Source organism: Perca flavescens, chromosome 3 (genome assembly GCF_004354835.1).
Source record: "Perca flavescens isolate YP-PL-M2 chromosome 3, PFLA_1.0, whole genome shotgun sequence".
Classification (NCBI taxonomy): domain Eukaryota; kingdom Metazoa; phylum Chordata; class Actinopteri; order Perciformes; family Percidae; genus Perca; species Perca flavescens.
In genome coordinates this window covers 20,787,859-20,800,663 of record NC_041333.1, presented here as the reverse complement: position 1 = coordinate 20,800,663, position 12,805 = coordinate 20,787,859, and the positions used below count along the sequence as shown (strand labels likewise).

The window sequence follows — 12,805 nt, the reverse complement described above, 5'->3', positions numbered from 1 at the left end:
AGCTCCAGGGGGAGCGCCCCAGGCTTAGTGGCCATGGCGGAGACAGCAGATACTAGCAGAGCAATGTTGTTCTATTCCGCGATTCCTTGGGCTGCACACTGGTGCAACAGTCGGTGACCTGGACACAGACAGGCCTTCGGGAGCAGGATAGAAGCTAGGCTCTGCTCCAGAGGCAGGACCGATGGGAAGCCTGTTTCTGTGTTGCCGTGGACCCTGGTGAATGGCGCATAGCGGGACACCGGCGCCTTCAGTTTCCCGGGGTGAGTGAACGCTTCCTCGATGAAGAGCTGAAGCTCCAAGAAGCGCAGCCACAGAGGAGCGTGACTGGATGGCGGTTCCTGTACATAGAAGGAGTCTGCCTGCTGCTTCAGTTCCTCCGTCGGCAGGCAGGCGCAGAACTGGCAGGCAGCCTGTGGGGTAAGTGCCAGTCCGGCATGGACGGGGCCAAGGCACGCCTCACAGCTCGCGTGGAGATCCGTAGGCAGGATGTAGCCGGTCTGACAGCCGGTACAAAGGCAAACACCACTGGACTTGGAAGTCATCATTCTGCTTGCTTTAGAAAAACTGGGAGCAGATCTTTGGTCTCGCAGCTGTAATAGACAGCAGCTGCGGTTGTAAGAGAGGCCTGGGCAGGGCACAAGGGCGCGAAATAAATCTTTGCAAGGGATGAACCAAATAGCAACCGCTCTTAGAGGGCAAAGCCTATACGAAATAGAAACTACTTTTCTTTGTTCAATTGTGGTGATTTTTGCTAGTCCATAAATTGACCCACTTTGGACTAAAATAAGCTGTCAGTGGGCATTGGAACTGGCACACCTAAACGCAATGCAGTAGTCATTAATGGTTGGTGATGACACAGTAGATATGACACATGCCTTAGGTGTGGGAGATCTGGGTTCAATTCCCACTGTGATACATCAACCAATGTGTCCCTGAGCAAGACACTTGACATACAGTGTATAGCAATTGTAAGTCGCTTTGGATAAAAGCATCAGCTAAATGACATGTAGTGTGATGTTATAGCTATAAATTATACCTGGCTGTGCTTTTTCTATGACAAATGAGTGTTGTGAAACATGCCTACAGTATGCTATAGGACCAAAAAAACTTCAAAAGTAAAATCAATTCTTAAAACACAGAATGTACCCTTAAGCATAAAATAAATAGCCTAGAAGTGTCAAAAGATAGGCTAAATATCTCTATTTGAAGGGAAAAAAAATCGTGTCACTTCAAGATACTTACAAATAGCCTACATTTTATTTCTATTTTTGCTGATATTCAACCAGAAATATCATTAAAGCTATAATTATCTGAAATAAAAAAAAGTCAATGAACATCTTTTTTGTCAGTCACTCACAGATTATTACCATGGATGTGATTATTACCATTAGGTTACCCAAGCAACACCTACGTTTTTTTTCAGATTTTTCGACTACCCACCATGCATACCCATACGCTCCATGGATTCACTTTTCTCGCGTCTACTGCGCATGTCCCCAGCTGTCGGGTCATATGACCAAGGAAAACGAAACCAAAAAGGAAAAAAGAAAAAAGGAAGGACAGACAAAGGACGGTCGATGGCGAGAGAAGTAACTGGCGTGTGGTTCCTTGTTCGCTGAAATCTCTGTAGAACGGACTAGAAGTGGAATACTGTTAAAGTCAAGATAAGCTACGTACAGCGTGCTGAGAGCTCGTATACATGTCATTAAATTAATACACATGAGCTGAAAAAATATGCGTAGATCTGCTTTAGCTTCCGAGAACGTTAGCTAGCCGCTTATTACTGCTAACTACTTCGCGCATGTGCTGTTGGGCTTCAGCGACTTATCTTGACTGTAGAAGCTGAAATGTGAATCTTTGTAAAAAAGTTAGTGTTTGCATAAAAAGCAGACATAGGACCGGGGTTACATAGTTAGTAGTTAAAGTGGGGCAGGGGGCGCAGAAGAACAGACAGGGTCAAACTATTCTGCTTTTCTCAGAAGACGCAGATCTGGCTGCGTATTAAGGTGTGTGTGTGTGTGTAAGTAGGTAAACTAGCTGTGTCTGCTCTGAAGATGAGGTTGAGCGGTGTGCTCGTGTGTCTGTTCCTGCTTTGGGTTGAAGGGTCCTGGGGTGACACACCGGCCAACTGCACCTATGAGGAGCTACTGGGGACATGGGTGTTTCAGGTGTCCAAAGGAGGACACGACAAGACCATTAATTGCTCCGCTGAAGGTAAAAAAAAAAAACACTACACTATAAACTACTCACATTATGGGACTGGTCAGAAGCATAGGTCAGAAGTGATGGAAGGAGATAACAAAGAATTTCTAATATAGGTATATAATATAATAATAATATATCCGTAGACCGGCTTTGGAGATAACCATAGACTAATAATATACAGTCTATGGAGATAACGTTACTCTTGAGTAGTTCCGCAATTTGGAAGTCAGGTGACATGTTAGGGCCCGTTGAATTTAGGTTTTCAGTGATTCCCTGATCCCTTCCTCTTTGAGTAACGTTAATCTGGTTTGAATAACATAATACACATATTATCTTTACAAAAACTAATGTCATTGAGTGACCAGCAAGTATGAAGTATTATGATATACCGCATACCGGACCTAAGTCATTATAAAATGTTTTAATGTGATTATTGTTATAAAACTTTATTAATATTTATGGCTGCTTATAACTGATTATACAGTGCTATAAGTAGATTATAACACATGTATAAGTATGTTTCTAATGCATTGTAGACATGGGCATCATAGAAAATTATTAATACTCTTGTTGCTGATATTGTGTGTTATGTCCTGCTGCTCATGGTGTCTTTTCTGTGTCTGCGTTTTAATTGTGACTTGCCAAGGGGCTACAGATGAAAATCTTTAAACTAACGCTGGGACATAATGTTAATGTAAATGAATAGCCTATGAATAATATCGTACATGGCCCTTAAAAATAAAACCGATATAAATAATGTCAACCCTTTGTATGAACAAGAATCTGTATCAACTTTAGCAGCAACATATGTTTGAGCATACAAGGAGGAATTGGACTTTCAGTAACTCTCACTACTCTCACATAAAGCCAGCCAAGAACGTTATATTAACATTATATCAGATTGCAATAGAATTATGCTCAATATTGTGGGAACACTGGGTTCATAGTTGTTGTTGAGGACTAATGATTGGAAATGAATTTAAAAGTTGAATCATATCCTACTTGTAGCCTGCATTGTATGTTGTGGTGTTCCTCCCCAGCTACAGGCGAGAGCACAGTGACGGTGACCCTGGAGAAACTGTCTGTAGCCACAGATGAGCTGGGGAAGATCGGCTTCTTTACCCTCATCTACAACCAGGGCTTTGAAGTGGTCATTAATGGGTACAAATGGTTTGCCTTCTTCAAGGTAAAATATGCATATTATGCACAATTCATTTATTTGAGCGATAATTTCAGTATCTTGTCATTGTAATTCTGCAAAAAACACTAATTTCCTTGGTCAAGTTTTCACTGCGATCTATTGAAAATGCTTACATTAAGCTAGTTATTATCCCATCGTTAATCTAATAACTCAGCTTGTTTTATGCACGGTTCACTTTATGTTGTCAAAGTTCATCTCATCATTCAGCACTCACTGACATTAAATGTTTAGTTTTACTATCACTCAATTTCCTCTCCCTTCAACTGATATGATGGTATTTGGAAAATATGCGTACCTACAGTACGCCTAGGGCAGGCTGAAATTAGTTGGAAACATTTAAAAGCGGCTATATTGAAGGTTAATTTTTTAGTCATGTGATATTTCTAGTCATTCACATGACACTGAGTTGAGGGAAGTGTCATAGCCTGTCTGTCTTCAAAACCAGGTTATGATTTATTTATGTCTAGTTCAACTTCCCCATTTTCTAGACTTGTTTTAGTTTAATGTAGCGATATGAGAAGAATGTGGATATTTGGTTGTTTTAACATAATTCCTTTTGAATAATGTACTGAAAAAAGCTTACCTTATATGGTTTCATGTGATCTTAATTCAGTTGATTTTTTTAAATCCTGAGGGTTTGCCCTAATCTGATTGTCTGACTACACTTCCAGTACACTGAAGATGGCTCTAAGGTGACCAGCTACTGTGACCAGACCATGCCAGGGTGGGTCCATGATGTTCTGGGACACAACTGGGCCTGTTTTGTGGGGAAGAGAGTGAAATCAATACCACCCAAAATAGATTACAAACCAGTTTTCAGCAGCAGCAGGTACGTACATTATGATAGCTTGTTACCTCCCACAAAATGCAAAGTAGAGAAACGCTAGCTAACGAGCTAGACATCAGTGGTACATGGGAAAATCTGTTTGTACACCGTCTCTCAGCAAAGGCTTTGTTGATGGTCCTCGCTTTCAGTGTACTGTGCAGTTTTACATCTTGGCTTTAATCTACACTTTCCTTTCTTCCCTTGTTCCTCCCCTGAGGTGAACTGAGTTAGCCTCACTCACCTTCCATAAGCCTTGCAAATGGGCCTAGAATCTGAATTCACATCTGATAAATCTAATGTTGACGCACAATCGTTGCTGAGGAGACAATACAGAAATTAATTACTTGATTAAGAAATGTACGATGACTCAGTTTCTGGCACCATAAAGCTGCTTCCTGGTCTCTTTGGTTCCAGTGGGATTTAAACAAGGTTATTGTCAAGTTACAGATTTTCAGAAGTTGTAATTTGAAACCATAAAAATATATCTGAACTAAATTTTGTTTCTCTTGGAACCAGAATGATTTAATTTAGTGATTTAAAGTGATTTAATCACATGTATGATCCACTGTGTTGTCTGGGCTCCCCACCAAAACTGCTAATTTATCATATTGTATATATTATATTTATAAACACAAATTACATCATAAAAATATAAAAGGTTTGTATATTCACAGTCAAAATGTATGTTTGTGTTCATCTTTGCCCCAGCTTGCTCTTCAGCATTGATTCTATTCTAAGTATTTGCATATTGAGGTGTATCCACATTATCCCATCTTTTTTTTAGGGTATGCAAGAGTGTCTTAATGTTTACAGTATGTTTGTCCCCCCACTGATAAAGATGATCAGTGGAATTTGAGGTCTGTCTGTGAAGGCAAAGCTTTGGAAGTTAACCCTCCTTGTTTAGTGCATTTTATTTTATTTTATTTTTTATTTTTTTACTTTCTACTGGGTAAAAAGAGCACTTTTCCACACAACTTTCAAGCCATTTTGGGATGCATGTCGAGAGTGCTATTACTCATGCTTGGTCAGTGTGTATGAAAGCCCCTAACTCAGGAAACCGCACATCATATCACATATCGCATATCATGCCATGTTTTCCCCACATACAGGAAGCTCACAATTGCAACTGAAACATTTAAACTGTGTATTATTAATCTGTAGATAACACATTCTTTCAGCATGAAATGTGAATATTTGCACCCATTTACACTTTTTGTCTTTTGGCTGGACTTGTATTAACTGGATGGACATTTGTGTTGGGAATTGTACTACCCTTATTAACTTTCTGTTAGGTGCAGTTTCTTGGAATGGAATAGTATTCAGCACTCAAGGCAACAATTGAGCTTGCAACTGCTTTTCAAAGCAAACTGGAAATTATATATACAGGTCTTTATTATCCAAGTTAAAAGTTGTTTTGCATTGCTACTGTATAATTGTATTCCACTGTCAGGTGTGGGTATTTTGTCAAAGCTTTACATGTTAACAAACTAACATTGGTGACATACTATGATTCAACTGAACAACAATTGCTTCCAATGTCTTTGTTCTTCTGTTTGTGTGGCAGGCAAGCCCCTTTAAAAATAAAAAACCAACCACAACCACACATGTTTCCTTATTCACCCTCTAGGCTGCTCCAGAAGCCTTTCAAACACAACCTGGACTTCATCGATTCCATTAACTCTGTTCAGAAATCGTGGAAGGCTGCGCCCTACCCAGAACATGAGATGTACACTCTGAAGGAGCTGCACTACCGAGCAGGGGGGCCCGCCTCCCGTATCCCTGTGTGAGTATTTACTTGCATTTCCCATACTGTAATGTCTGACAGGTGTCATGGAGGAAAAAAAACACATGCACTCAAATTAGTAATATGGGCTCCTAAATTCAATAAGTAGTATGCTCAAAATTACTATTATTACTACTACGTTTTTATTCTCCATGAATCCTGCCGGGCTTTGTCCTATTCATTCGGTTAGGAGGTGTATGAAACTGCTTTTATACACAGTACCAGTACTCATCACACACAACACCTAAACAGATGACTCCTAATTGCAAGCTACATGCATTTCATATCTATAGTAATAGATTTTCTGCTCCCGAAGGCCTGTCTGTATTCAATGCAAAATATCTAACACAAAATTCACATGTGATTCTTTATTTTTACGCTAGGCGTCTTCGTCCTATGCCTGTGAAAGCTGATTTAGCCAAGATGGCGGCAGCTCTACCTGAGCACTGGGATTGGAGGAACGTTGATGGCGTTAACTTCGTCAGCCCCGTGCGAAACCAAGGTGAAATTCAATTGCTGTCCTGCAGAAACCTTGAAGCTCAGTATTTTTTTTACTGTTGTGTGCCAACATGCAAAGGTAGTTCATTCAAGACATACCAAAGAGAAGATGGAGAGATAACTGTACTATACTGTATCTGTGTGCACATATTAGAAATGTAATATGTAATATATATATATATATATATATATATATATATATATATATATCCATCGGAAGACTTGTGGGAGGCAGACAAAGGTGTACTTTTACACTTGAGCAGCCGTCAGTAAGGGCAGACACTGAACAGCAGCCCGTCACCTACTTGGCTTCCCTCTTGGCACACCTGGGTCTGCTTTCTGCTCTCCTCCTGTGTTTCTGCACAGCTTAGTGTGAGGGTGGAGGGATTATTCGTGGTGAGTAGTTTGAGTGACTGAGAGGGCCTCTGTAGGACTGGGTTTAAGGATCTGGAGAGGGCTGGAGAGTTTCAATAGAAGCCCTCTAAGCCACTTTGCAGTGCTGCTGAGCTTATTTTTGCTTCAGTGTTTCGAGTCAGGTGGATTTGGTAGGTTCCATTTCAGTTCACAAAAATTGGTATGATTGAGGATAAATTGGTCTGCCTGCTTCTTAACATCACATGCAACACCAACAGTGACTTTGAAGGGAAGATGCAGGTGTAACTGGCATTGTAGCAGATTAAAGCTTCATCATGTCCTGTGAGAGAGCTCTAATGTTTGTGTCCTGTGGGTCCAACATGACAAACCTTTCATCCCTCATCTCAGAAACTTCTAAAATATTAGGACAACAACGTTTTCCCACTAGCACTGATCTTTAATTTAAATAGTTGTACAATTTATTAGTCTTAAGAGACTTAGATCTAAATGAAAACTGTTCTCACTGTCTCCCTGACTTGAATCATTACTACAATTAAAGCACACTGCAAATCCCAACAGCCTATGTTCTCTGACCTAATTTGTTTCTGCAGAGCATTTCATTAAGACCCTGGTGTCCCACACTATTGATGGTAACCAGTGGTTTTAATCAGTGTATCTGTCTCTGTGCATTGCTCCATTGGGTATACTGGGGCAGGAACATTACAGAAACGTTGTAGTCTTGAACAAATGTGCAATGAAAGTGCACAGAGTTACCAATTTATTAGGAGATTATTTCAGGGGTGTTGTAGCAGATTGCATGTACAGTATCTTTGGACAGTTTGGATTGGCAATGTCAGACATGTTGACATTATTGCCACTTTTTTATTGGCGTTGCAGCATTGCATTATATTGAAAGGTGCTTCCAATGTTTTGTCTACTTTATTTACATAGATTAGGACAGAATTACTAGAAGTACCTTTTAATATAATGCTGTCTAGTACAACACCAGTTGACTTGTACAATCAAGAAAAACTGAACATCACAAGCTTTACAAAGTCAGGATTTATTGCAGTGCTGTTGTATTGCATAGGAGTGTGAGTGTAAATCTTTGACGTTCCGTTTCAGCATCATGCGGAAGCTGCTACTCTTTTGCCTCCATGGGAATGCTGGAAGCCCGTGTTCGAATCCTCACCAACAACACTGAGACTCCCATCCTCAGCCCACAACAAGTGGTCTCCTGTTCTGAATATTCTCAAGGTAAACTAACTCTCCATCTAAAATCTTGTTTCATTTTCCATTAAAATAGCCAAGTATTGTAAATATAAATCGGGCAGCATGTTCATGATGTTCTTAGTTGATTATTCATATTGCAATACATGATAATGATGAAAAAGTGTAGTACTGCTCTATGTAGAAAACTCTGGGACACCGTCCTCATTTATCAAAACAAGTAACACTTGAGTGTTTTTTTTTTTTTTTTTTTTTTTAGAAAGTATTGTATATTGAGCATTTTATAACTGCAATGATTAGTGAATATCAACTAATTATTTTTGAAGAGTCCTGGAAAAAGCCTCATTTATTTTTTCCCATCTTGGACAACAAGAGGTATTTCACCAAGTTAAAAAGTCGAGTAAACCTCTTAAAATATTTCTTGATAATGATAACTCTGAATTTTAGACCTATTGAACAAACCAGATTTAACCTTCATCTCTCCTCTTTAAGGTTGCGATGGTGGGTTCCCATACCTGATTGGGAAGTACGTGCAGGATTTCGGCGCTGTGGATGAGTCATGCTTTCCATATGTTGCAAAGGACTGTCCGTGTGGCGTTCCTCAAAACTGTGGCCGCATTTACACCGCAGAATACAACTACGTCGGTGGATTTTATGGGGGCTGCAGCGAGATGGCAATGATCTTGGAACTGGTCAAGAATGGACCCATGGGGGTCGCCTTTGAGGTAAACCAGATGCTCAGTTTCCTAACTGCTATTCCAATACATACACAGTATGTGTTCAGTAAACAATTGGGGGTTTTGATCTGTCAATGCAGTTAAATTGAGTTTAACCTGTGTTGTCAGAAATTGCTTATTTTAGCCCAAATTCAGCCACTGTGTCTTGCAGAAGTCCAGTTAAACTAGAAGGCACTTTATCCAATTTCAAAATAAATTCTCTTCACAAGTTGAGATTTTAGGAAAGATTTCTACTGCTTGAGATCTTGTTTTCCAAAAGAATCTTAAAGCTTTAGCACATAACTTATTGATATTAATGAACGTCCGTTACATTCAAGCCACATTCAAGTGAAGATAATGTCCATCATGTTTTTTTAATCCTCCGTGTCCTCCTTGGCTACTAGCAACTGTGTGTCGGAGGGGTGGGGGTGGTGCGCAATCATAGAAGGCTTGTATCATGTGGACGCGCCGACAGTGTTGTCGTCATTACTTTGAATTCCTCATGAGTGGAACTACGCACTGTAGCTTTAAGGATAAATCTAAGAATCAATAAATATTCAGGCTATAAAAGACCTTTATAAAGCTTTCACATGCTCACGTAGTGTTTTTGAATTAACACCAAAAAAGACATTTTAATATTCATGTCTTCTACTGTTTCTACAGTTAGTGAATTTCAACCCCTTGTGGGCTTAATGGTCAAAGTTTTATTTCAGAAGTGTATTCATTTTTCCAATGTTAGTGGACATGGTCTTTGCATCAAGGAAGGTGGCCCATCTCTGCTATAAAACACTGAGGGAAACCGTGCAAGATATCATCTTATAATGATAATAAGATATAATGCTTATCTTTTGTATTGCAAAACCTTCAAACTTTGCTTTTTTGTGCATATTGCAAATGGAGCAGTTTTGTCACTCTAATCTAATTTAATTCACCATATACTGTTTAGTATTATGCCACCAACTGTTAACATAAGCTATTTGCTATTTATCTGGAAGTACAGGTTTGACCTTTCCTGTTAACCTCAAACCACAAAATGCTACCAGACAGAGAAAGTGTTTCCCATTAATTTACTCATTTATTTGAATCGTTTGTTCGTAAATGTAACCTTTTTTTCAGAATGAAGTGTATTCTGTAATTTCAGTACAGCCTCCTGATTCATAGGTATATCTTGGATTTGGTATAAAGTGTAAAATGTAAAGTAAATCATCCCTCTCCTTCCCAAGGTCTACCCTGACTTCATGCACTATAAGGAGGGCATCTACCACCACACAGGCCTTGCAGACCCTTTCAATCCCTTCGAGCTGACCAACCATGCCGTGCTGTTGGTGGGGTATGGCCGCTGCCACGTGACCGGACAGAAGTACTGGATTGTCAAGAACAGCTGGGGCACCGGCTGGGGCGAGGACGGCTACTTCCGAATTCGCCGGGGCAGTGACGAGTGTGCCATTGAGAGCATTGCAGTTGCAGCGAACCCCATTCCCAAACTGTAGAAGCTGTAATCTCAGGATGAAAGGAATGAGTGGTTTTAACAGCCGGGCACTGTTGTTGTAGTAAATCTAGACAACTATAATCTTACATTAGTGAATAGTTTTATGGTTTGTTTCTAAAAGTATTGACACATACCACTTACAGCAAATTTGTAATTTGAGGGAAACAGCTACTCTGCTCTTATGATGCCATGAATTTAGCATGTCAGCCTACCACCTTGTTTTTTTTTAAACTGTCTCCTGATTAAAACAATCACTGAATAGCTGCATATAAACTATTTTAATTCAAGCTGTAACTGCCGACATAAACTTGGAATCAAAATGCATTGATACACACATGAGGAGGAGTCAGGACCTTGATTCTTTGTCTCAGGGAAGCCACAGTGGATAATTGTAATATCTTCTGTCATTGCATCAAATTGAAACCGTGACTGCCATGTTCCTCTGTGGGGCAATTTGTCCGTATTCCCTGTGGAGGATTTTAAAGGGAATTCTTAATCAATCGAGAAAGGGATGTTACTGATTGTAGTGCCTTTTATTCTGATTTGCACTGTTTTTCTTAAATTGGACAGATTAAAAGCATTCTTAAATGTCTGTTTTCTTTGTGTGTGATAGAAGATGAAACACAATTTGAATTAAATCTTCCTGGAATGTTTTTTTGTTTTGTTTTTTTTATCTTTGGTTGGGGCGGATCAACAGTTTTATCAACTCAGATACACAAAAATGCATGACAAGGTTACAACAAACAACAGGAGGGTGAAACCATACCTTCTAAGGGTGAAACAATAGCTTACTGTGTAAGGGGGTGAAGGAATGATGAAACAAAACGGTTGATATACTGGCACAAGCTCCTTATATGGGTAAATCTTAGTTTAATTACAGTGATGAAAGTAACTACTAAGTACATGCACTTGAGTACTGTAGTTAAGCAATTGTACTGAAGTATTTACATTGCATGCTACTGTTTTACTTCAGCACGTGATCTAAATAATTCTTCCACTGCTGACTTGATATTAAAAGTGCCCCTCGGATGTTTAAATGCGTGGTGGCACTCCCAGGCAGCTCGCCTGCGTGTGTCACAAGGTCCAGACGTCTGTGCTCTACTTCCCTCTGTGGGCCAGGGCGTACCTCGCCTCCCCTTTCTCTCATTCCCAACTCTCTTCAGTTCTCTCCGCGCTGTCCTGTGCACTGCTTTCCCCTTTCATCCCCCCGGTCCTCTCCATTACGGTGGATTCATGCTCAGCTCTCGCCCTCCTCGGTCGCCATGCAGAACAACCACAATAAGGAGCATCTCTATAAGATTCTTGTGATAGGGGACCTCGGGGTCGGCAAGACCAGCATCATCAAGCGGTATGTCCATCACAACTTCAGCCCCAACTACCGAGCCACCATTGGGGTGGACTTCGCACTCAAAGTCCTCAATTGGGACCAGGAAACGGTGCGCCTACAGCTGTGGGACATTGCAGGTACAACACAGTCCAGCTTTTACGCACGGCTCACATGAATTAAAGCAGATTTACAGGAGGGGAAACAAATATGGGGTGTTATGGAAATTTTGATAATAAGTTTGAAATTCCCAGTTGGTTTCTGTGATTTACTTTCCTTTGACTCAAACTTTACACATGTTCTGAAGTGAGCCACAACCAATAAGGATTACTGCCTATTTAGTATCTTTGAAACAATTAGAATGTATGGATTTCTACACTGGTCAAAAATAGATGGATATTAGTTTATTGGTTAATATTCTTTAGAAAATAGTTTTTGTCTGTTGGCAACATACTTTGGTAGACAAACAAATGCACCTAATCTATTAAAAACTGTCTTATAAGTAGAATTAGCTGTAGGCTTCATTTGGAAATTCATTAATATTAGTGCCAAGCTATTTTTAGTCCTGGAGGAAATTATGCTTATTATTATGTCGTTTTTTTTCTTTTTCAAACGTCACATGATTGAATGAATCTGCTTCACAATCACAGTGTGGTGGTTATAAAAACCTACTTTTTTTCCATTTTAGGTTACGTACAAAACTTTTCCAAATAATAAATTAAAGACTGATCTGAGGTCAGCTGCTCAAATGGAAAATATAGTTGTTTCAAGTCAAATGTGGAAAGCTATGTATTTTTGATATACAGATAGTTTAGGTCAGTGATTTATGAGCACAGAGCACTTCATCACAGTTGTTATTAAACCATTTTGGTAGCAGGATGATATTAAGGGTTAAAATACCTCATGTGTACCAGCTGACCTGTTGGCATTACTCACTTCAAATCACTTGGCAACGCATAGCTGCAATTACATGTTGCTCTTTATTTACAATCACAAGGAACACACGCTCAATCCAGAGAAGTCATGAAACAGAGAAACTTTCTCTGAAACCAAAATCACATATTGGACATGAATAGTATTACATATATTCTGTTGATATTAAATCAACAAAATATTTTTGACCTTTCATAAACCAAATGTGGTTAAAGCTGCTTCATTATGTGGGGCAGAGTAGTGGTG

The 12,805-nt window shown here is 39.7% G+C and overlaps 2 protein-coding genes across 2 annotated transcripts in view; both read left to right on the top strand.

Annotated features, from left to right (window-relative positions):
- Positions 1–1,583: 1,583 nt before the first annotated feature.
- ctsc (cathepsin C) lies at positions 1,584–10,955 on the top strand. Its single transcript, XM_028574302.1, has 8 exons — positions 1,584–2,214; positions 3,246–3,391; positions 4,078–4,235; positions 5,860–6,015; positions 6,399–6,517; positions 7,993–8,124; positions 8,590–8,822; positions 10,037–10,955. The coding sequence occupies exons 1-8, from the start codon at positions 2,055–2,057 to the stop codon at positions 10,301–10,303; spliced, it is 1,371 nt and encodes a 456-aa protein (XP_028430103.1). The 5' UTR covers positions 1,584–2,054; the 3' UTR covers positions 10,304–10,955.
- Positions 10,956–11,350: 395 nt separating this feature from the next.
- The window catches only part of rab38a (RAB38a, member RAS oncogene family), a 12,690-nt gene continuing 11,235 nt past the window's right edge, over positions 11,351–12,805 (top strand). Inside the window, exon 1 of the mRNA XM_028574640.1 lies at positions 11,351–11,766. Within this exon, the coding sequence (XP_028430441.1) occupies positions 11,565–11,766 (202 nt within the window). The 5' untranslated portion in view covers positions 11,351–11,564. The remainder of the gene's footprint in view (positions 11,767–12,805) is intronic.